The sequence below is a fragment of the Chiloscyllium punctatum genome, chromosome 31 (assembly GCF_047496795.1).
Source record: "Chiloscyllium punctatum isolate Juve2018m chromosome 31, sChiPun1.3, whole genome shotgun sequence".
In the NCBI taxonomy this organism is placed as follows: domain Eukaryota; kingdom Metazoa; phylum Chordata; class Chondrichthyes; order Orectolobiformes; family Hemiscylliidae; genus Chiloscyllium; species Chiloscyllium punctatum.
This window is the reverse complement of record NC_092769.1, coordinates 72,190,099-72,215,795: the sequence shown is the minus strand read 5'-3', so window position 1 is coordinate 72,215,795 and position 25,697 is coordinate 72,190,099. Positions and strand designations below refer to the sequence as shown.

The 25,697-nt window shown below is 44.6% G+C and overlaps 1 protein-coding gene across 2 annotated transcripts; it reads right to left on the bottom strand.

Moving 5' to 3' along the window:
- Nucleotides 1-810: 810 nt before the first annotated feature.
- Nucleotides 811-25,697, bottom strand: rce1a (Ras converting CAAX endopeptidase 1a). 2 transcript variants are annotated; one of them, XM_072551014.1, is made up of 8 exons: nucleotides 25,569-25,697; nucleotides 20,131-20,233; nucleotides 16,594-16,673; nucleotides 13,949-14,027; nucleotides 8,920-9,087; nucleotides 7,471-7,542; nucleotides 5,132-5,194; nucleotides 811-4,156 (listed from the first exon to the last, which is right to left on the bottom strand). In XM_072551014.1, exons 2-8 carry the CDS (start codon nucleotides 20,153-20,155, stop codon nucleotides 3,927-3,929), a joined length of 717 nt encoding a protein of 238 aa, XP_072407115.1. In that variant the 5' UTR covers nucleotides 20,156-20,233; nucleotides 25,569-25,697; the 3' UTR covers nucleotides 811-3,926. The 2 variants fall into 2 exon arrangements, with proteins under 2 accessions (XP_072407115.1, XP_072407114.1); XM_072551013.1 differs by having other exon boundaries at nucleotides 16,594-16,677; nucleotides 25,569-25,691.

Sequence of the window (25,697 nt, the reverse complement as noted above, 5' to 3'; positions counted from 1 at the left end):
TTCCTTGGGGACTCAACAGTAGCCAAAAAGCAAACAGACTGTCTTAAGAGTCAGTCAGAGAGTCATTAAATGTTTTAGGGGTTTCCTTTGAATGCTCAAAAATGTGAGAAACCTACAGCTTCTGTGGAACTGAACAGGAGGCAGGTAGAAAGCCTTCATCGTGAGTTTCAGCATGATTGGCTTTGCTTTGTGAAGTATTAACTCAGATAACACTTGCAGAACAAGGGCTCATGGTGCCATGATAAACAGATCGAGACAAGGGAGAATGTGTGTCTCAAAGGGTGCTGAACCCGTGGAATTCACTACCTCAGAAGGCGATGAAGGCCAAGTCATTAAGGACATTGAAGGAAGAAACAGTTAGATCTCCAGAGGCTGTGTGTTGAGGGGCATGGAGAGAAAGCAGGGATTTGGCAAGGAGATGGAGAATCAGCCATGATCATATTCTGTGGCAGAGCAAGCGTGATGGGCTGAATGGCCTACTCCTGCTCCTATTTTTTTAAACTGTGCTGTGGCTATTTTCAAATTGAAACAAAGCATAAGGGAACTAATGCACGACCTTAGTTTGCAGATCATTTGAAGGGCTTTGTACATGGTTCTGAAAAGGGTATTAAGGAACAATTGGATGGAGATAGAATACAGATCAGCCATGAACTCTGAATGCCCAACAGGCTTAAAGGACTAACTGGGCTCCTTCTGTTCCTTCAGATGTGCGTGTAAACTCTTAGTAGACCAATGCACATGCGCACACGAGTCAGACACATATTATTAACCGCAGTAAAGTGAAGACTTGGCTCCATGTATACAGACTATTTCATTTTATTTTTTTCTTTAAAATCAGAAATTTATATCCTACATGATACAGTACAAGATTGTCAGCTCCATTTTGCTTTTCAAGTCAAACTCTTAAAACCTCTTGGTTTTTCATTATACAATCACTTGTCAGGAAAATAGTTACTTTTAGAAAATATAAATATATATATTGCTTGATTTACAAACATTTCTGCAGCTTTGTGTTAGAAAAAATATTTACTTCTGAATAGATTCAGAGGATCAATTCCTCAGCAAAAGATAGTAGACATATTTTTCAGTAGTGAGGTCAAAGAGAGGTCGCCGTTGACAGAATTCTAAACGCTAACTGGCTGGTGACAAATTCAGCACCATCAAGGTTTCGAGCATTACACCTTGTATATATAGTTGGTGGGACAGCTATAGAGACAGACTGCAGAACTAGACAGCCTCTTCCTAGGAAAACCAGCACAGACACACAAAGGACACTGGTCCAGGGCTGGCTCAGCAGGCTTAAAACAAGGACTGCTTCCAGTGCACTTACCTTAGTGAATTGGGTTGCAAGAAGACATAAGTAAATATTGAATTGGTTGCGCTCAGAGGGTAGGCAAATATACTTCTTTTCCATCCGTGAGGATGGGATGGTGTTGGAGGTGGGGGGGGTCTTAACATCACAGAGGAAGCACTGCTGCACTTCAGTGTACGTTACAGCAGTCTAAACTACAACATGCTCGCCTTTCCACAAACCTGGTGTCTCTCCAGTATTTACAGCGCCTGACAATTCCTTCCTCTTCTGATGGCTTTGCAGTGGCCCGTCTCACATCGCTGCTGCCTCGGTGGTGGGGAGAAGATTCTAAGCTTGCCGGCCAGGGAGGGAGGAGAGCTGGGAACCGAAATCCCTGATGCGCAGGTCCCGGCAATTTTGAAATGAGCCAATCGGTGGCCCGAAAGGAAAGTCAGCCCCAAATGGGAAATGGTGTAGTTAACTTGAACAGTTCCCAACGTGAGTGAAGAGTCCGTGGATAATTTAGCTTATGGAGGCTTTTAAAGTTATTTTTACTCAGTTTGTTCAGACGCATTGCGATGTACCTCTGAGGTGGGTGGGATTTGAACCAGGACCTTCTGGGTTTTGACTACCACTGAATCAGATGGAATTATTAAAGAGGCAACTTCAGACAGCCATGAGGCAGTTGACCAGGTGTTGCCAACTTTCCTCACAGTATCCTAGAATGAGGCTGTGGCAGGATTTAACAACTAAAATGCGGTAACTTCCACACACACACACAAAATAACAAGATAAAACAACAACTGAGATGATGCCTCAATGCATCAGGCTCCGTAAAATAAGGCTCCTATAACGAAGGAACAAGTCAGCTTATCAGATTGTACTTATGCTCTCTATATTGCCAATGTATACTCCCTTTATAATTCAGTTGACGTTAAAAAGTCTTTCTTTAATTCGCCTTTCAAAGGCTCGCCCACACACTTGCTAATACTGGAAAACAGCTCATGTTCTTCAGGTAGATTGCATGGAATGGGAAACGCAAGACCACACTCTCAGACCTGCTCTGCATCCTTGTGTGAAAGTTTCTCATCTGACCTCCCCCAAGCACAATTCTTTTCTTTAAAAATAAACACTCACTCTTCCCATATCCCAGTTTTAAACTGCTCAAGTGAACTGGAGGTGGAGAAATTGGAAGTGCTGCAAGAGAACTGGCCGAGGGGATGCCCAAAATGCAACCTCTCGCCATGGCTCACACAAGGCCTTCCAAAATAAGGCTTCGATGTCCAGCCAGCACATTCCTTACAGTGCGCTTTAATTTCCTGTGGGCTGGTCTCTGCTCTGTTTGAACCTCTGTTTCCACCCGACAGCCTGTGCAAAGGCCTGTCGTCAGCCCACTGCCTCACTCAATAGATGACATCCAAATTAGAACATTGTCACATCAGCAACATTGCAAATTAATGCAAGCACAGATTTAAATTGTAAGCGGTCTGACCCTGCATCAAACCTTCACCTTCCCACCCCTCCTCAAAGGCACCCAAAGGCTCAAGCCTACATGAGCCACAGTGATACAAACAAGGGCTGGTACATTCCTGATGTAAATGGAAAGAACAAAGTAGGGTCCCACATAACAGCAATGGTCAGAATTCAGTGATATCCCCAAATTCTTCAATAACTGAGGGTGAGGGCCATTCGACACAGTCCATCCGAATTCAATTCCAATACTTGCTTTAAACCTCACTATGGAAAGGGATCCCCACCCCCTCAGATCAACTACCTGACTTTATCAAGAGAGGGGAACGAAAAGCACTCCTCCTCTTTCACTCGGCTGGTCTCAAGGAGCAGAACATCCTGCCAGGTAGACAGACTCCTTAAGGTGGCTATCAGGCAAAGACCCAGCACAAGCCACGCTGTCAATATAAAAACATTTAAAACAGGTCCAAAAAGCACATCACAACCCATCAAGAAGCAGGCCAAAATTCCAGAAAATTGTAACGTCCCACATTATATATACACACACAAGTTGTGGTCTGAGCAACAGCGAATCCTGACTTGTGGAGACTTGGTCATGTCGAGGTATAGGCTTGCAGTGAGTAAATGGCAGGAAGTGATTACAATGGGACTTCTCTTTCCAACAGTTAGGTCAAGAAGTGACCAGTAAACTAGCAAGATTTTGAAACAATGGTGTGGGCACAGTACTGGTCGGAAGCCTGGAGTTCTGAAATGTGATGTGGTCTGAGTGGGGTTGGGGGGGGGGGGGGGGGGGGGGGGGGCAGGGGCCAACTCCTCTCAATAAACAGTTTGTCTCATTAGGCATCAGTTTCAAGGGGGAGGTGGGGGTGACTGGGTATTAAAATGTACCAAAACTGAGGAATTCTGCTCTTTCCCCTCGTAGCCGAGAAGGGAAACTCCTAAAACACCCCATTTCAAGTACTGTTTTTTTTTGGTATTCCTTCCCCTCTTCCCCACTTCCATCCATTCCGGATTCGCAAACAAGACTCCCAAATTCCTGAGACGTTTCCCAATCCACTTGCCAGCTCCTGGACGGAGAGTTCCCTGAATGTTAGAGAGCAAGAGAGAATAGAAAGAGAGAGAGCGAGAGAGAAAAAAGATGCAACAGACAAGTCCGCAGCTGGGGTCAAGTGCAGATTGAAGTGCTGGTGTCTGGCTTGGTCAAGTGGCAAATGGCAAGGCTCCCATAGAAGGAGGGGTCCGTCATGGGGAACAGCAACAGCAAGAAAAGGATGACTCCCAGTACATAGAAGAAAAAGATGGTGAGTTTCTGAGGGTGCTCGAGGGCAGCACCAATCGCTGGGAATCCCATGTAGTTGCAAAATGAGTGGCACAGCACTGGACCAATCAGATGACCTAGAAAATAAACAGCATGTCACAACAATGGAAAGGTGACTTGTTCACCAAGGCGCCTCAACTTCAAAGGAGCTCCTTCCTGGCACTGAGCATATGAGGACATACTAGCAGGCCGCATGCAGGTACTCCTCAGGCCCTTCTGCTGAAACTGATCTGTTGGGAAACCAAACTTTATACCAAAAATAAACTTCCCTTGCTGAGAATACTTAGTTTTTTTTTCTAAAAGAACAAAAGACTGAAGTCACATACCAATAACCTGGGAGTACCATCAAAGATGGCTACACGTTTGCATTCTGAACCTTCTGGATTCCAAAACTATTTTAGAGTCGGGACAACCCATCTGCTAAAGCCACACCAGGAACAAAAGCCTTGTGGGAGAGGAGTGAGGGTCATGTTCTCTATCTCCACTTAGCTGCCCAACTGCTTGGAGATAAACCATTAGACACTCTTTAGACAATGGCGTACTGACTGGGAGGGGAATTCACTGCTGTGGTCAAATCAGGGTAACTGGAGTTCAAACATCATGACACACTGAACAGTCTGAGGGAGGTGACTCACCAATTCTTTCTATCTGTCAAGCACCTGTTTTCTCGGTGATGGAGATGGTGAAGGAACAAGACTGGGTGCTTTCTCTCACACAATACAACTTGCAATTCAACCCCTGTCTACTTAGCCTGACTACTTAGGTGCTGCATTTATCGGTGAGAAGCTGAATCCCGTTGATCAATTCATTTTTCTAAACCACACGCATTACTCCGATGGAAGACAAAAATGTGCTGACGGAAAATAAACTGAGGAACCAGCAAGCATGAAGATTACGGATGGGATGGAAAGGAGAGGAAACCGAAGAGCTCTACAGTTCCCAGTCTCCGGGAAGGAATGAGTTGGAGTCAGAGGAGTTTGGTTCAAACACAAATGGAGAGGCAGAAAGGAGGCGGTGATGTGTGGTAAGTGTTAATGGTAATATACACTGACCTGTTCTGATGAAAATAAATGCGGTATATGCTCCAAACACTGCAGTGTAAGAAAACTGGAAAGCTGGGAAGGGGGAAAAAGAAAAATAAACACATTTGCATTAATTAAAAAAAAATTAAGGCCTTTTTTTTAAACTGCTCTATCCATGTTGCAAATCTACCTTGCATTAAACCATCTTATTATTGCATCATTTATTATGGATTCTAGCTTTTTGTCTCTGATGGATTTTAGGTTGACAGATTTGTAGCCTTTTGTTTTCTATCTCCGTCCTTTCCTAAATAGCACGTTGGATTTGCCAACTTCCGATCGACAGGAACATTTCCACAGCATGTTGAATTTGAAAGATGGTCACCAATACTATACCGTCCCTGCAGCCACATTTTTCAACACTCTGGGATGGAGATTATCCAAATCCAGTGGATAAATCCAATTTAAGTCCCATCAGTACTCAAAAAGCCTTTCACCATCAAGGACAAAGCAGCCCACTTGATTGAATCCACATCCACAAGCATCTACTCCCCCCACAACTAACACTCAGTAGCAGCAGTGTGTACCATTTACAAGATGCATTGCAGAAATTCACCAGAGTTCCTCAGGCAGCACCTTCCAAACCCACGACCACTTCCATCTAGAAGGACAAGTGCAGCAGATACATGGGAACACCACCACCTTCAAGTTCCCCTCCAAACCACTCCCTATCCTGACTTGGAAATATATCGGCCATGCCTTCATTGTTGCTGGGTCACAATCCTAAATTCCCTCCCCTAGGGCATTGTGGGTCAACCACAGCAAGTGGACTGCAGTGGTTCAAGAAGGCAGATCACCCCCACCTTCTCAAGGGGGCAACTAGGGATGGCTAATAAATGTTGGCCAGCCAGTGACACACACATCTCAAAAATGAATTGAAAACAACTTTCTGGCAATTTACTCAATCTGCTACAAATATGCAAATTAGGAACAGAAGTTCAAGCACTTGAGCTTGCTCCACCATTCAAGAGGATCACGGCTGATCTATTTGTGTTTCAAATCCCACATCCCCATCTTCCCGACCAATAACCTTAGTTTCCCTTAACTAACAAGAACCTATCCACAACCATCTGAAAAACTACTGAATGACCCTGCTTCTTTGGGAGGTGGTAGAGTTCTCAAGTTGCACAACCCTCAGAGAATAAAATTGTCCTCATCTTTATCCTGAAAAGGCAGCCCCTAATTTTAAAACTGTGTCCCCTTTGTTCTGGACTCACTCACAAGAGGAACCATCCCGACCATGTCAACCTTGTTAGTCCAATTAAAATAATAGGCTGGTACCTATTAAAAATCCCAATGGAATATCATCAATATATGGGCAGCAGGATGGCTCAGTAGTTAGCACTGAGCCATGGACCAACGTTTAAGTTCATCCTTGGCGACTGTCTATGAGGAGTTTGCACGGTCTCCCTGCATCTGTGTGAGTTTTCTCCGGGTGCTCCAGTTTCCTCCCATGGTCCAAAGATGAGGTGGTTAGGTGGACTGGCCATGCTAAATTGCACAGTGTCCAAGAATTATGTAGCCTAGGTGGGATAGCCATGGGAAATGAGGGGTTGAGGATAGGGTAGAGGGGTGGGTCTGGGTGGGATGCTCTTCGGAGGGTCGGTGTGCTCTCAGTGGGCCAAACAGTCTGCTTCCACACTATAGGGATTCAATGGGATTCTATAATGTGATTTCATCCATTGAGCTGTTACTATTAAGACAGCCTCAGTGGCAGAGATATACAACAGGCACCCGATTCAATATCATCCACTTTACATCATCAACCAAAGTCAAGGCTGCCCTGAATGGTATGCCCACCCCTATCACATGCTCTCAGCAATATTGAGGAAGGTGGTGACGCAGTGGTAAAAATCATTGGACCATTATTTGCAGACCAGGCTAATGCTCTGGAGATATGGGTTCAAATCCCAGTGTGACAGCTGGTGGCATTTAATCCCACTTGCAAATCTGGGATTGAAAGTGAGTCTCCGTAACAGCAACCACAACAACCATAGACTGTTGTAGAAACCCATCTGGCTCACGGATTTCCTTTATGGAGGAAAATCTGCCAGTCTTACCCAGTCTGAACTACGCGCGACTCCAGACCCATGGTGATGTGGTTGTCTGCTGACTGTCCTCGGAAGTGAGTTAGCATTCCATTCAGTTCAAGGGCATTTATAGATGGGCAGCAAGGGTTGGCTTTGTCAGTGGTGGCCAGATCTCATGACCGAAGAAGCATGTGCCCAGCTCCACTATACACACTCCCACCATCACCTTAACCAAAGGTTTGATCCAAATCCTTCTCCCTTCCGCTGGCAATGTCTTCGTACCTGCTGAGAGGAAGATTCCTGTGATGGTTCCTTGCTTGAACTTCAGGAGCTCGATCACATGGTGAAAATGAGCTGGGGGGAGAAAGGGAACCAAAATTTGTCAAAAAAATAAAAAAATGTTCTCTCCTTGTCAGCAAGTCTCTCTGAGCTACACCTCAGCTCCCAAGGCATTTTTGAAGAGCCTGTCCTTTAGCTACTGTTGTGTGGATGGCAGAAGGAAGCCAGTGCTCACAGTTAATAAACAGCAGCAGGAATCTAATGGGAGGGCAGGTCTATTCCTCCCCTGACAAAGAGACATCACGGCCTTAACCGTATCTCCAACTGAGATCAGGAAACCCAGGACAGATGGTCAAACTGGGGACATTCCTGGTCTACGTGCCTTAACTTTTCACTGTCTTTCTGGCTGAGCTGTTAGACTGTGCTGGAGGGGGATCTGGGCGTTGTGGTGGGGAGGTGACACACATCATTCTATTCTAACGTTTACCAGATCCCATTCATCCAGTACCACTGTGCTCGATGACCTAGTCCCTGGAACACTTTTAAAACTCTCATCCACGTTAAGATGCTACTCTACTTCTAACTTCTTCCAGGCTTCAAACTCTTTGAAAGGGCCTTCCCCCTTGACTTTTGGCCTTTTGGGCATATTCACTCTCTCCACCACATTGCTAATGGCCGTGCTTTAAGCTGTTTAGGCCCCATGCTCTGGAATTTCCTCCCTAAACCTATCCAATTCCCTCTCCTACTTTAAAGTTCTCCTAAAGACGTGGCCTTTGACCATACGTTTTCGTAATCAAGCCTATTCTTTGGCTTGGTTAAGCTTTGCTGCTTATGTTCCTATGAAGCACATTGGTCTGTATAGCACCGTTAATACAGTGAAACCAAAGTCAGTATGTTCTAAATCACGAAATGGTTACTTGCTCAGTGACGTGACAAATCACCTGGAGTGCTGGCCTAAGGTTGTACACCTAACTTACTGCATAGCCATCTCCAATTAATAGAGACATAAATGTTACATCAATTTCCACTTACTGCCTTTATCATCTACATTCAGATATTTGCTCACTTGTTTCTTTTTTCGAATGAAAGGATGCAAGTTTCTACCTTATCCACGTCTTGCAGCAAGACACCTCATATACCGGTAGTTCTCTGCATAAGCAGACCATTTGTTTCAAAACATAGCCTGCTACAAGCAACTGACATGAAGAAAGTGAACCAGGGCTATTCTGATACACAATTATTAATCAATGTTGAATGTCCTCCAGTCACAAACAAATGGACATCAGGGTAAGAGCAAACTGTGGCTCCTTTCAGAACTGAACCCGGAGCCAAAAACTAGTAAGCACATCACTTCAGAAATCGCCTAGGGCTGGATGTTTGCCCCTCACATGTTCCCAACTTCCCCTTCTCTCCTGAAGGTAACATCGCACTCACCCGGTCAAACTCACTCACCAACTCCAAAGAAAAGCGGGCAGGTGACAATGGCACGGCTAAGGCCAGTGCAAGGTACCAGCATTGGCAGCATACACGCCCGGAACACCAGCTCTTCCGTCAGGGGAGCCACCACCTGATTCCTCATCCAACGCATGTCTGCCACGCACTGCACCCAAAACTGTGGATCTAGGAAAGAAACAACAGCGAAATTACGAGAGCCTGATCTCTCTCAGTGAACACAGACAGCAGAAACATGTTAAATTGTCAGAAGTCACGCGATATCAGGTTTATTTGGAATTACAAGCTTTTGGACCGTTGCTCCTTTGTCACCTGATGAAGTGGCAGCGCTCCAAAAGATTGTGATTTCAAATAAACCAGTTGGACTCTAACCTGGTGTTGTGCCACTTCTGACATTTCCCATGTTGTCCACACTGGCACCTCCACATCATGTTACCTGTCAGGGACAGATGAACACACTTCCCTCATCTATTTAACTATTCTCTGAATGAGGAAAGATCCACAAAGCATTAGACAAGGACTTTTCTTTTCAACAAATTCATTGAAGGGATGTGGGCATGACTGGAAAAGTTAGCAGTGATGGTGAACTGCCTTCTTGGATGGTGCAAACTATGTGGTGAAGATGTCCCACAAAACTATTAGGTGGGGAATTCAGAGGTTTTAACCAGTGATAGTGAAGCAGAGTCCAATACGTTTCCAAAATTAGGATGGTGGAAAACATAGAGGGGAACTTGAACTGTTGTTCTCATGGATATGCTGCTCTTGTCTTTTTCAACATAATAGACAATACAAGTTTATGAGGTAGCATTGAAGTTGCCCCAGCACTTCTTGCACTCAGTATCAAGAGTGTAGTGCTGGAAAAGCACAGCAGGTCAGGCAGCATCCAAGGAGCAGGAGAATCGATGTTTCGGGCAAAAGCCCTTATGCCTGAAACATCGATTCTCCTGCCCCTCAGATGCTGCCTGACCTGCTGTGCTTTTCCAGTGCTACACTCTCGACTCTGATCTGCAGTCCTCACTTTCTCCTACTTCTTGCACTCAGCATACGGTCACCGTGTACCAGGTTCCTAAAGAAGGGGCTACTTTGTCCGCGACGGACATTACAATCACATCTTGATTGTCCTTGCTACCGAGGTACAGAAAGTATTGTGAGGAGCACTGGCTCGAGAAGACTTCTGAGCAAGATGGCGGCAGAGTAGTGCTCCTCACTGGAGACTATCTGCTCCCTCTGCCTTTATCTCTCCTTTTCTCATTCTTTTTCTTTTCTTTCTTTTCGTTCTTTAGTCTTTTGAACTCGGTCATGGTGACAGTGGCAGTCGTGGCAGAGACTGGGCTGGTAAAAACGCAGTTTGAAGTATTTGCAGGACCTTGGCTTAAGAAAGGATTGTAACATTTGAAATTTTCTTTTACTTTTATACTAAGAAAACTGTAATGCTGAACTTGTTAGTTTTAGAAGTATATAAAAAAAATTCTAAGATTTTGTATCGAGTTACTTTGTACCTAAAATGGTGTCATATGTGGTGACATTGCACACTTTTCACTGTATTCTTGTACCCTGTACCTGAGTACACATGACAATAAAACTTAAAAGAAAAATCAGCAGGGTCCAGATAAAAGACTAAGGAAACTTTGCTTTTTCATCTTCGTACAAAGGTGATGGAGGGTCAGCGTCTCAAGGCATCCAGAAAAAAGAAGAACTAGTATTTATGTCACACCTTTCGAGAGATTAGGATGCTCCAAAGCAATTAGAAGTCAATGAAACATTTGAGGTGTAGTCACTGGTGCAAATTAGGAAATGCAGCAGCCAATTTACAACGGAGGTAGAATGCCTAAGCAGCAATGTGTTGGTTTGAGAATTTCTAGTACTTGGTGCAAGTTGACACTTTGAGCTAAACTGTTAAATTAGGAAAATTCAACACAGTATTATAAAGATAAATTTGGGACTGGGCGAGATCTTTGCACAAAGAATGATCAATAACTTGAGGGAACTAGTGATAGGCAAGTGGAAAGGATTACTGTCAGGGGGTGATTTTTGGCTTGTGGTAGGTGTGCTGGCTGTCTGAAAGGGCTTAGCCGTAACCCCCTTCCCCAGCCCTTTTCTCCACAACTGCTGGAATTTAAGGAATGCTTTAATGCTGTGACGTTCCCCATAGGTGCCCTCACCAGCTTTACCAGAGCACCTCCTTGCTCTGGGATGAAAAGATCAGCTAATCCAGAATCATCTCTTTGAAAAGCAGTCTGAAAGGAAGAGATGAGGCCCACAGTCCAAGAAGTCATGAAGGTTGAGAAGCTTACGGGCAGAGCTAAGGTAAAACTGGAAGGAGCCACACGGGTGAAACATAGAAATAAAACCAAAGTTCTGGAGGAACTCAGCAGGTCTGGTAGCATCTGTGGAGACAGAAACAGAATTACCATTTCGGGTTCAGTACGATTTTTCTTTGGAACTGAAGGCAAGCAACCCGTTTACGTCTGGTCTCCCCAGTGCACAGGAAACTGCATTGTGAACAACGAACACAGAATTAGATCAAAAGTAGCACGTGTAAATTGCTGGTTCACTTTTGTTGACTTTGCAGGACAGTCCTGCTCAGTTCACAAGCATGGCTCTGACCATCCCTGTGGCTTGCCACTTCAAGATATCGGATTCTAACGGAGACTTACACCAGAGTCGAAATGTTAACTCTCCACGGATGCTGCCAGACTGGCTGAGGTTATCCAGCACTTTCATTTCTCATTTCCGATCTTCAGCATCCACAGTACTCTGCCTTCACTTTAGGCGAAAGGAATAACCTCATTTATGTAGCACCTTCTCACAACTACATGAAGGTCTTTAGGGAAATACGTGACCAATGAAATACTTTGACTTAGGGTTGTCAATCCTCCAGGATTATGTCCTGGGGCTAAAGTTTCACATCCAGGATGTTGCTGCAAATATAACCAAGCAGAAATTATTATCAAAAAATACTTGTGCACTCGGTTTTAATTTTCCTTGAATACGTTAATCGATTAAATGTCAGAGATAAGGGAGAAAATAAATACCTGCTTGACTGTAAAATAAAACTCCAGAGAGGCCAGCATTCCATCACCAAGTCACCCTTTTACTTACACGTGAATAGTCCTTTACTTTAGTACTGCCTCTTCAGAGTCAGCTATCAGTGGCAGTATCTCTGACATTCCCCGTTTTATTTGTTTTTGATCCAGCTCCCTCACAGCCAGCACTCCGCGTGACAGGAGGTCTGACACTCCTGATTATTTATTTATTGTTCTTTTCACAAACAAGGGAGAGTCCTTGACACTGGTCTAGCTCCCTCAGAGCAAGCTCTTGGAGTGAACAAGATGTCTGACACTTGTTTGTTGTTTTTTTCTTTCTTTTTCCCCCCTTTTCTTTTCCCCCCACACGACCACCTAACTGCGGTAGTGCTTATTTTTTGACACTCCCCTTTTCATCTGTCAGCCAGGGCTCCCTGATTGGACCGGATTAACAGCCCCAGTCAGGGAACTCATATTCTATGCTGGCTGACCTTGTTACAATCACCACAGACTGACATTCAAGAATCATCCCTGCAGTCTGTTCGTTTCCCCATAAGCCGGGAGATGCAGGGGCGACCAATGTCAGGGTAAGCGCAGAGCATGGTGGTTGAAGGCAGTGTGATGACTAATGAAACCTCCGGGAAGAAGTCCCACTAGAGTTGGCAGCCCAATCTTCTACTCCTGCGCGTGAAGGGAACTGCAGGCTTTTTTGCAAGATTCCCCTGTGCAACAAAAGAATGGTTGATTTTGTTTTCGCTGAGGTTGGCGGAGGGAAGTTCAGCAGCTGACGGGGTAGAATTCAGTCTGAGCTTGACTGGATCACAGGTCTGACAGCTGAAAAGCCAACGTGTGACCAATAAAGGTTAGCCAGCTTCCTTTATCTAGAGTCTATAATTCTCTTTCAGCCACCACAACATCCAATCTCCTAAACCCTGACAAAGAAACAAGCAGCTATTTCACTGTCTGGTTCCTGTCAATGCATCCTTTAAGTGGTCAAGATAGTTTGCATTTGATTCCCAACTACAGAGGAGTGGATTAATTTGGATAAATGTAAGGTATTGCATTTTGGTAAAACAAAATTTTGGGCAGCATGGTGGCTCAGTGGAAAGCACTGCTGCCTCACAGCACCAGGGTCCCAGGTTTGATTCCAGCCTCAGGCAACCATCTGTGTGGAGTTTGCACATTTTCCCTATTTCTGTGTGGGTTTCCTCCGGGTGCTCAGATTTCCTCCCACATTCCAAAGATGTGCAGGTCAGGTGAATTGGCCATGGTAAATTGCCCATAGTGCTAGGTGCATTAGTCAGAGGGAAATGGGTCTGGGTGGGTTACTCTTCGGAGGGTCGGTGTGGACTGGTTGGGCCAAAGGGCCTGTTTCCGCACTGTAGGGAATCTAATCTTTTAAAAAAAAGCAAGGGCACGACGTATAAAATTAAAAATAGGGCCTTGGGTAATGTTGTAGAACAGAGGGACCGTGGGGTTTGGGTATGTAATTCCTTGAAGTTTGCGTTACATCTAGATAGGATGGTGAAGAAATCATTTAGTATGTTTGCCTTCATTGCTCAGACTTTTAAATGTAGGAGTTGGGATGTTATGTAGAGATTCAACTGGATGTTAATGAGGCCCCTTCTGGAATACCGTGTCCAGTTCTGTTACAGGAAGGACATTACTTAGTTGGAGAAGAAAAGAGTTAGCAAGATGTTGCTGGGACTGGAAGGTTTGAGTTACTAGGAGAGGCTGAATAGGCTGGAACCTTTTTTTCACTGGAGCGAAGAAGGTTAGAGGTATAGAGGTTTATAAGATCATGTGGTGTATAGATAAAGTGAATGGCAGGTATCTTTTCCCTAGAGTGGAGGAATTTCAAGAATCGGGAGCATATTTTTAAAATGAGAAAAAGAAAGATTTGAAAAGGACACAAGGCACAATTTTATTTTAACAAAGTGGTTCATGTGTGGAATGAGTTCCTACAATCCTATCTTATCTAGGCACTAAACGCACAAGCTTACCGAGAACCATCTTCATCCCTTCGAGGAAATCCCATGGATAGTCCATGACCAGCTGTATCAATGGCCCAAAGAACAGCACCTGCCAGACACATAGAAATAGGGCTGAGTGCTACCAGAATTTGGCTTAAGTGTCAAAGTTGGTGAGCTCCAGGAGGGTGTCCCTAAGTCAGCCCTGGCCTGTTTATCTTCCCAATGCAGTACACACCTATTTGTCAAATTCTCAGAATTGCCACAGCCAGAGGTACTAGCCATGACTTTGACTTCACGGGAATCTTGGCACACTCTCCACCTTCGAAATCCAGCTGAGCACCTGGACAAGCACTGGCAATGTGCAACTGCCCTTCACAGTTCCTGTCAATCACCCCAGACGTGACAGACTGAAGGAAATCCACAGATCACTTTGCCAACAGAGACCTAGAGGTGTTAATGGACAGGGGAGTATGCAGTCGCTGCCCATACAGCATGCCCTAAGAAGATACTGGGACTTGGTATACAAGATGGAAGGCTGTAAGAGAAAGCTGAAGTCACCAGGTACCCTCACAGACTTTGTCGGGAATTGTCGTTGTCTAGTTTCTATCTGGCGAGTGGGAGAATGGGAAATCGTATATCAAAATGAGACAAGATGATATAACAAGGTGTTAAAGCATGCTAGTGTATGTAAATGGCACTCTCGCAACTCCCTAGCGAGAATTCTGTCTTGCCATTCAACAATATGGATTTCAGCAAGGTGTTTGACAAAGTTCCACATCGTAGATGAGCAAAGTTAGATCACATGGAATCCAGGGGGAGCTAGCTGATTGGTTTGAAGATAGAAGCCAGAGAGTAATGGTGGAGGGTTATTTTTCGGATTGGAGGCTGATGACCAGCAGTGTGCCACAAGCATCGGTGCTGGGTCTGCCGCTCTTCATCATCTACATAAACGATTTGGATGTGGATGTATGAAGTATGGTAAGTTTGCAAATGACACCAAAATTAGAGGCGTAGTAGACAGTGAAGGTGACCAGTAATCAGAGTACAATGGGACCTTAATCAGATGGGCCAAGGAGTTGCAGATGAGTTTAATTTACATAAATGTGAGGTATTACATTTTGGAAAGACAAACCAGGGCAGGACTTGTACACTTAATGATAAGGCCTGGGTAGTGTTGCCAAACAAAGAGACCTAGGGGTGCAGATGCACTGTTTCTTGAAAGTGGAGTCGCAGATAGACAGAGTGGTGAACGCGGCATTTGATGCGTTTGCCTTCATTGGTCAGGACATGAAGGGTAGGGTTGGGATGTCATGTTGCAACTATACAGGACATTAGTTAGGCCACTTTTAGAATATTGCATACAATTTTGCTCTCCCTGCTATAGGAAAGATGTTGTGAAACTTGAAAGGGTTCAGAAAGGGACCTTGCTGGGATTGGAGGGTTTGAGTTACAGGGAGAGGCAGGATAGACTGGGGCTTTTTTCCCTGGAGCATCGGAAGTTGAGGTTGACCTTATAGAGGTTTATAAAATCATGAGGGGCGTGAATAGGGTGAATAGACAAGGTTTTTTTTCCCCCAGGGTTGGGGAATCAATAACTAGAGAGCATAAGTTTAAGGTGAGAGGGGAAAGATTTATAAGGGAGCTGAGGGGCAACTTTTTCCATGCAGATAAGGGTGCCTGTATGGAATGAGCTGTCAGAGGAAGTATTGGAGGCAGATACAGTTACAACTTTTGGATGGGTACATGAAGAGGAAGGGTTTGGAAGGATATGGGACAAATGCTGGCAAATGGGACTAGATTCATTTAGGATATCTGATTGGCACGGACAAGTTGGACTGAAGGGTCTGTTTCCATGCTGTACAACTCTATGACTCTGTAAGAGCATAGAAGTTGAAGTCAGGAAAGGAGTGAATTGCCTGCACTGAAGATAGTCTTCTGGAGTTAACGTGCTCTTGAAATAATCAGAAAGCAGGTAATAGTGAAAGATTTAAAAGGGACCTAAGGGGCAACTTTTTCACGCAGAAGGTAGTCCGTGTATGAAATGGATTGCAAAAGGTGGTGGGTACAATTGCAACATTTAAAAGGCATCTGGATGGGTACGTAAATAGGAAGGGTTTAGAGGGATATGGGCCAAATGCTGGGAAATGGGACTAGGTCAGTTTAGGATATCTAGTCAGCATGGACAAGTTGGACTGAAGGGCCTGTTTCCGCACTGTAAAACTCTATGACTTGGTTGTAAAATGGGACTTTCCGCTCTCAATGTCTTTATTGTGGATCTCCTCCACAATACCCTTCAGAAGTGGAAACATTTTCTCCATGCCGACCCTTTCAAAAACTTTGACAAATGTTAAAGATATTTATCCAGTTAGCCATCGGCCTTCTCTTTTTTGAGGAAGGCGTACCACACTGTTTAGTCTTTCTAATAACTTCAGTTCTGGTCATTATCTAGGTGTGTCTTTGTTGCATCTTCCAATGCCTCGGTATCCTTGCTAAAATAAGGAGACAAGAGGCTGCATATAATACTCAAATCTGATCTAGCCAACATTCTAGAGACATAACTTCTCTGCATAAGTACATAAAAAGAACTGCTTTACCTTCTAGCGACGCAGAAAAGTCTGCCAACCTACATTCCCACAGTACCATTCAGACTTTACCTATTCCATTTGCTCACTCACCATGGTCAGTAAGAGTGGAAGGCAGGCAGCAGCAAAGAGCCCCTCCAGATGGACCCCCATTAGCATCAGCAGCGATGGACCTGTCTAATCAAAACATGCAACCAGTCAGATCTGCTACGTTTATGAAGTACCGCGATGTCGTAGAGTGTTGTGTTATCTTCTCCGGAATGTCCCAAATGTAAAATCAGCATAGGCACCCTCACACATTGCTTTTGGTCATGCTACAAGATTCACCGATACTGGGGTGCCATTGTGAATGAGCTGGAGAGGATCCTGGGAATTGAAGTTAAGGCGAATCCATTAACCCTTCTTTTGGGACTACCGAATCTGCCCTCGCTGGGTGAGCACAGGAAGAGATTATTTAACATTCTTACACGCTGTGCGAGGAAGAACATTTTAATGAACTGAATATCAGAGAAACATCCAGGTCTTGTGGTATGGCGCAGGCTTGTGATGGAGCATGTCCCCCAAAATTATCTGATGAGTATGGTGCACCATGGAACAGAGCAGTTTTATTAGACGTGGCCTTTCCTAAGTTACATAGACATGGACCTATCGGCGGTACTGATTAGGGCCTTTACATAGCCACGAGGGCCGTATATGGTGGTCCGGGGACCCCGGGGGAAGGAGGCCTAATAAACATGGGTATAATAACTTTTGCTCCCATGGACGGGAGATTTGGTGGAGGGGCGGTGAGTGGAGTAGAGTAATGTAGTGCATAGTAATGTAATTTAATTTTATTGGATTGTAATTTAAGTTAATACTATCTCATTTAATTTGAGTTTATTTTAACTTGGGTTTAGTTAATATGAGACGATTGCATCCCAAAGAGTGGTAGGTAGTTTATTGTTAATAATACCGTAATATAATAATGTGGTATTATTTCTACTTTATGTATTTTTGTACTTTTATAACTTTTGGGTTTTTTTTTGTAAAAGCATAAAAGTTTTGTCCAATAAACATATATAAAAAAAAAGTGCTGTGTTATTCAGTAACCCTGTGCTCAAAACCAGCATCACCCAAACAGCACCCTACTGCAGGGTTTTGAAACAGTTCCAGAGATGGATCCATCAAGCTTGTACCTCAGCTCTCACAGTACAGTGGGGTCATTAGAATTGCAATAAAGTAGATGGGGCCTGCTTGCTTGGTCACTGAGAACCAGCCACTCAAATTTGTTTGATTGTCTGGGATGAGGGGAAAAGTCATTGGTCAAGGAATGAAAGGAATAGCAGCAACTTAGGAAATGCAATTGGCTGAGGGATAGGTAACAGCAGATAATGGTTAATGGGTACTTTTGGGGGCTGGAGCAAAGATTGCGACGGAGTTCCTGACGTTTTTATAAATGATTCTAAATCTTGGTGTGCAGGACATGTCTTCAAAGTTTGCAGGTGAAACCTAACTTGGGAGCATTGTAAAGTGCGATGTAGAAATTTAAAAGGACATTTGTGAAGTGGGCAGATGAAATTCAATACAGTCAAGTGTGAGGTGATACACTTTGGTACTAAGAACAGTCAATATAAAGTAAAGGGCACGATTCTAAAGGGCATGCAGGTGCAGGCAGACTTGAGCGTATATGCACACAGGTTATTAAGGACAGCAGGAAAGGTATAGGGAGCTGTTAACAGAACAGAGTATTCTCGGCTTTGGAAACAGAGACACAGAATTCAGGAGCAGGTACACTATGAAGAACTTATTGCTTTCACTGGTTAGACCTCAACTGAGATATTGCAACTGGGCACAATATGGGATGAATGCTAATGCACTGGAGAAATTGCAGAAGAGGTATAGGAGAATGGTTGCAGGGAGGAGACACTTCATTCATGAGGAAAGATTGGAAAAGAAGATTTGTTTGAAGTTGCCAAAACTGTAAAGGGTCTGGACAAGAAATAACTGCTCGTGCTCGCAAAAGGATTGAGAAACAGAGAGCACGGTTTTAAAGTGTTTTCCAAAAGAAGCATTTGAGAGGTGTGGGGAAAAAAAATTTGAACACAGTGAGTGGTTGGTGTATGGAATGTACTACCTGGACAGAGGTTAAGGCTTAATTGAGGGCAGTGGATGATTGTTCAAATAGAAACAGTGTGGGGGGGTTACATGGAAATAGTACCAAGTTAAAATACAGAGAACCAATACGCTGAATGGCCTCCTTCTGCAGCATTATAAGTCTGTGATTCCATGGATAAAGCACAATTTTAAGTGAATACATAATATTAAAAAGAAAGAGTTTTTCTCCAGGGCATTCATCAGTGCCAAGCCACACAACTGAAACATCAGACAGACATTTAGCATTCCAACAGGGCAGGACAAAGCTAGTATAATGGCACAGAGGCTGCAGAGCATGACATGTTAGCTTAAAAAGAAAGCAATATCCTGTTAAGTGACTTCTTCGAATCCAAACAGGGGAGTGGCACAGTGGCCAGCACTGCTACCTCTCAGTGCCAAGGATCCAGGTTCGATCCAGCATTGGGTGACTGTGTCTGGAGTTCGCATGTTCTCCGCGTGTCTGTGCGGCTTTGCTCTGCGGTTCCAGGTTCCTCCCATAGTCTGAGGATGTGGAGGTTAGGGTGAATTGGTCATGCTAAATTGCCTGTTGTATCCAGGGATATGTCGGCTAGGTGGAATAACCATGGGAAATGCAGGGCTATAGGGATGGGGTGGGTCTGGGTGGTATGCTCTTCAGAGGGCCGGTGTGGACTCGATGGGCCGAATGGTCTGCTTCCATGTATAGAGATTCCGTGATTCTATGAAATATTGGAATGCTAAAATTGGAAATTCTGAAGGTGCTTTGGCTCCTCAATAATAACTAGGATGCAGGATAAAGCGGGATATTTAAGGCTGACTCTGTGATGCTACACTTGCAACGGGAAACTGCAGGTTCCCCATTGGCCCATAAAACCTGTCAGCTCTGATTTTCCGAGTTGCGTTCTTCATGAGAGTAGGATAACTGAAGAACCCCATCGATGTTACTGAGCACAGAGCAACTGCAAACTAAAAATCAGCAACCCAATCCGACAGATTGATGTCTGTTTCGGAGCCACTGTGCATGATGTTTAAAATCTTGCAAGGTGCCTCACTCAAATGGACAGTTAAACAGTACCAACTACTACTTGCATCTATGTGATGCAATTAACATGATATGAAGTCCCAAACCACTTAATGGAAACTTTATCAAAGACAGTTAAGTAGACATTAGGGGAAGCTACCTAGAGGCTCAGTCCAAGAGTTATGAGAGAGCAAAAGAGAGAGAGTAGCAGAGAAGTTTCATGAGGGGAACACAGAGCTTAAAGTCCAGGCAGCTGAAGTTACAGTTGCCAATGGTGAAGTGAAATGCTGGCTAATTAGACTAGATTAAACAAGGACATCTGGTTGACATGGACAAGTTGGACCAAAGGATCTGTTTCTGTGCTGTACAGCTCTACAGTGGAAATCAGCAATGCTCAAGAGAGCTGAATTGGAGGTGCCACAAGGTCTCAACAGCATTTGATTCACCGATCACTGATGGTATGCAGGACCACAAGGGCAATAAGAGGGCTGATGTACCTTGAAACCTGTATATTGCCGCCATGTCCAGACCCACAACGGAGATAGCATCGAGACGATCAGGACGCTGGTGAACCGCCGTTTAATCACAGTCGGATGATCCCTGGTGAAACGCAAAAAAAAAAAAGGAATTTGTTCAGACAAAAACAACTTTGTGGAGGGACCTGTATTCCAGGTACAGAAGAGACACAACATTTTGACAATCACAGTATACGAGGGCCAGCAGGTTGATTCAGTGGTTGGCACTGCTGCCGCATAGCACCAGGGACTTAGGTTCGATTCCACCTTCAGGTGACTGTATATGTGGAGCCTGCACATTCTCCCTGTGTCTGCATGAGCTTCCTCTGTGTGCTCTGGTTTCACCCCACAGTTCAAAGATGTGCAGGTTAGGTGGATTAGCTGTGCTAGAGTCCAGGGATGTATAGACTCAGTGGATTAGCCATGGGAATTGCAGGATAGGGTTCGGGGGGGGGGGGGTCCTCTTTGGAGGGTCAGTGTGGATGCGATGGGCAAATGGTCTGCTTCCACACTGTAGGGATTTTGTGATATCTTGTGAACCACTTCAGGGGGGGAGCCAGGGCAATGGTCAGCATGTAGAGGAGGAAAAAGGAGGGACTGACATGAGATCTTGGACAGTCTGGCAATGCAGGTGCACAAACAGAAGCCAATGCTGGAGAAGTCCTGGCTACAATTGAATGGTTAATGTCAGAAGAAAGTGAGGACAACATACTGATGTGGAGAATGGACGAGGGTTGCTGGATGAGGAAGATTTAGCCCTCTACCAAAAGGCTGGAGTCAGCTCAAGGACAGACAATGTTCCACAGTCACAGATGTCGAGTGCTATTTTGGTTGCAGTCAGAGGAAGTCGATTGGAACAGTTCCAAACAGGAAGCCTAAATTTCTCCAGTTCATTTCCTCCACTCCAGAATATTCCAAAGAGCACAAATTATCAACAAACAAATCTTGCAATAGCATATCTTTTAAAATTTCTAGCATCCACAGTTCTTTGTTCAATTATACTAATCATTATTGGTTTGAAGGACAGAGACAGATTGCTAAATCTCTGAATCCTTAAGATATTTCTGTTTCAATCACAAAAGCCAGAAACACCTATAGATAATCATGGGCTTGCAAAACTCTGCCCGGAAGAGGGTGGAATTCATTTTACAAGTCTGGTATTACTTAGATAAATTATTTTGCACCAGCTAACCTAACCACCGCATGCCATTGTGCAATGTTTTTTTATTGCATTAGGGTTTGCAATTCTGATTGTCTCAACAATTATGCCTTTTCAATCTTGGAAAACAAACTACGTCATGATATTCTCTCTCAGACAATCTAACCCCCAGTCACTGACTGCAGTTTGCATGTCAGAGGGCAGGCTCTGAAACTTTTACTTTGTCAAATAACAAACCAGGAGTGGTATACCAAAAGGATAGAAAATAAAATCATGGTGTCATAGTTCTTTTTACAGTACAGAAAAAGGACCTTCAGCCCTTGTGTCTGTGCTGGTCACATCAAACATCCATCCATTCTAAATCCATTTTTCAGCAGTTGGGCTAAAGCTTTGTATACTATGGTGTTTGAGGTGTCTATCTAAATAGTTGTTGTGGTTCTGTTCGCCGAGCTGGGAATTTGTGTTGCAGACGTTTCGTCCCCTGTCTAGGTGACATCCTCAGTGCTTGGGAGCCTCCTGTGAAGCGCTTCTGTGATCTTTCCTCCGGCATTTGTAGTGGTTTGAATCTGTCGCTTCTGGTTGTCAGTTCCAGCTGTCCATTGCAGTGGCCGGTATATTGGGTCCAGATCGATATGCTTATTGATTGAATCTGTGGATGAGTGCCATGCCTCTAGGAATTCCCTGGCTGTTCTCTGTTTGGCTTGTCCTATAATAGTAGTGTTGTCCCAGTTGAATTCATGTTGCTTGTCATCTGCGTGTGTGGCTACTAAGGGTAGCTGGTTGTGTCGTTTCGTGGCTAGTTGGTGTTCATGGATGCGGATCGTTAGCTGTCTTCCTGTTTGTCCTATGTAGTGTTTTGTGCAGTCCTTGCATGGGATTTTGTACACTACATTGGTTTTGCTCATGCTGGGTATCGGGTCCTTCGTTCTGGTGAGTTGTTATCTGAGAGTGGCTGTTGGTTTGTGTGCTGTTATGAGTCCTAGTGGTCTCAGTAGTCTGGCTGTCAGTTCGGAAATGCTCTTGATGTATGGTAGTGTGGCTAGTCCTTTGGGTTGCGGCATGTCCTCGTTCCGTTGTCTCTCCCTTAGGCATCTGTTGATGAAATTGCGAGGGTATCCGTTTTTGGCGAATACATTGTATAGGTGTTCTTCTTCCTCTTTTTGCAGTTCTGGTGTACTGCAGTGTGTTGTGGCCCTTTTGAATAGTGTCTTGATGCAACTTCTTTTGTGTGTGTTGGGGTGGTTGCATTCGTAGTTCAGGACTTGGTCTGTGTGAGTGGCTTTCCTGTATACCTTTGTGGTGAATTCTCCGTTTGGTGTTCTCTGTACCATCACGTCTAGGAATGGGAGTTGGTTGTCCTTTTCTTCCTCTCTAGTGAATCGGATTCCTGTGAGTGTGGCGTTGATGATCCGATCTGTGTTCTCTATTTCTGTGTTTTTAATGATTACAAAGGTGTCATCCACATATCTGACCCAGAGTTTGGGTTGAATTTGCGGTAAGACTGTTTGTTCTAATCTTTGCATTACCACTTCTGCTAGGAGTCCAGAGATGGGTGAGCCCATGGGTGTGCCGTTGATTTGTTCATATATTTGGTTGTTGAATGTGAAGTGTGTTGTGAGGCACAGGTCCAGTAGTTTGAGTATGCCGTCTTTGTTGATAGGTTCAACATCGTGTTGTCTGGTCTGTATGTCCAGCAGGTTGGCTAATGTTTCTCTGGCTAGGGTTTTGTCAATAGAGGTGAACAGTGCCGTTACATCGAAGGAGACCATGATTTCTTCCTTGTCTATGTGTGTATTTCTCATGATGTCCAAGAATTCCTGTGTTGATTGTATAGTGTGTCTGGATCCACTGATCAGGTATTTCAGTTTCTGCTGTAGTTCTTTAGCCGGTTTGTGTGATGGTGTCCCTGAACAAATCAACAGCACCCCCATGGGCTCACCCATCTCTGGACTCGTAGCAGAAGCAGTAATGCAAAGATTAGAACAAACAGTCTTACTGCAAATTCAACCCAAACTCTGGGTCAGATATGTGGATGACACCTTTGTAATCATTAAAAACACAGAAATAGAGAACACAGACTGGATCATCAACGCCACACTCACAGGAATCCGATTCCCTAGAGAGGAAGAAAAGCACAACCAACTCCAATTCCTAGACGTGATGGTACAGAGAACACCGAACAGAGAATTCACCACAAAGGTATACAGGAAAGCCACTCACACAGACCAAGTCCTGAACTACGAAAGCAACCACCCCAACACACAAAAGAAGTTGCAATAACGTCATGGCTAATATGTTCATAACCTGAAATCAACATTCAGGTCTATTAATAAGCTTTCACAACTTGGTTTTTAAAAAATTCATTCACAGAATGTGGACCTTGCTGGCTGGGCCAGCAGTTTTTTCCCGAACTCTTGTTGCCTCTGTGAAGGTGGTGGTGAACTGTGTTCTTGAACCACTGCAGTCCATTTGGTGTAGGTACACCCACAATGCAGTTGGAGAACCCATAATTTAGATCCAGTGAAGATTAAGACATGGCATATAGTTCCAAGTCAGGAGGGTGAATGTCTTGGAAGGGTACTTAGTGGTCCTATGTATGGTAGGCTCTGCACAGCATTGTGGTAGGGAAAGACCCTTGCCTTTGCAACAAGCTCGATGGTAACAGTTCTGAATTTGGAAGCTGCTGCTTCAGGAGAATTTCCACAGTGCATCCTATACGCAGAACACACTACTGCTACTTAGCATTGGTGGTGGAGCAAGTGAATACTTGTGAGTGACGCAATTCATCAAGAATCTACACACCTCTGTTTAAAAATAGTCAAGGACACCACTCCCATGACTTTTTTTCAGGAAGAACTTCCTAAGGAGTCATGGCCCTCCATCAGAAAACATTTTGCCTCATCAATCAAGTGGGTAACTCCTGTTTGTTAAAAAGTGACCACTAATTCTAGATTCTCCCATAACTGGCACACCACAGCCATTCTGTCAAAAGCCCTAAAGATCATATACAAAAACAGAAATTATTGGAAAAGCTCAGCAGGTCTGGCTGCTTCTGTGGATAGAAACCAGGGTTAGCGTTTCAGGTCAAACCGAGTTCTGAGAGTCACTGAACCAGAAACATTAACTCTGCTGTCCCTTCACAGATGTGTAGGTGTGGCTGTTGGTCTGGGGTGGACAAAGTCAGATGTCACATAACATCAGGTTATAGTCCAACAGATTTATTTGAAATCACAAGCTTTCAGAGTGCTGCCCCTTCACTAGGTGAAAGACAAAGGAGCAGTGTTCCAAAGGGGCAGCACGGTGACTCAGTGGTTAGCACTGCTGCCTCACAGCATCAGCTACCCAGGTTCCATCCTTGGGCGACTATCTGTTTGGAGTTTACACGTGCTCCCTGTGCCTGCTTGGGTGTCCGCCAGGTGCTATGGTTTCCTCTCACAGTCCAAAGATGTGCAGATTAGTTGGATTGGCTATGCTAAATTCACCTTAGTGTTCAGGGATGTGCAAGTTAGGTGCATTAGCCATAGAAAATATAGGGTGGGATGCTCTTCAGAGGGTCAGTGTGGACTTATTGAGCCGAATAGCTTGTATCCACACTGTGGGGATTCCATGATTCTGTGACTATAACCTGGTGTCGTGTGACTCCTGACTTTCCCTGCAGATGCTGCCAGATCTGCTCAGCTTTTCCAGCAATTTCTGTTTTTGTTTCCCCGTTTACAGCAGCCACACTTCTTTCTGATTTTATTCACTACGGTTCAGTCAAATTTGTTGCGACTCGTCACTTCGGATGTTGCCAGATTCACTGTGAATTTGCTGGATTTTTTTTTTCCCCCAACGGGAGTTTAATTCTTCCACTGGTTTTTAATACGACCCTTTCTGAGGAAGTGTCAACGCACCCAAAACGCCAACTCTGATTTCTCTCTTCACAGATGCTGCCAGACCCGCTGAGATTTTCCAACATTTTCTGCTTTTATTTTTATATTCCTCTCGCTCAAAAAAGAAATTCAATTGATAGAAGAATGCAAACTCTTTGCAACTTTCTTTTTGCATGCATGGATGCTAATTGTGCAAATGCTTAGCAAGCACAGATGAAGTTGCTCTCTCTCTCTCTCGCCTTCCTCTGCACAGCATTGCAGTGGGAGAAGACCCCGGCGTTGCCCTGGCAACAAACTCCCCACCACGCGGCAAGGGTAGCCCACCGCGGGGAGACGGTGAGGGGATGTTGGAGGCGGGGGGCGGACGCGCTTTCAACATGGGGAGTTACCTGGGCAACTGGCTCCTCCACACGTACAGGCTCCCCACGTAGCTGCAAGCCAGCAGCAGGCAGGAGACCACGGAGACGGAGCAAAGCTCAGCGCCGCCATCGAGATCCGCCATCATCGACATGCCAGCA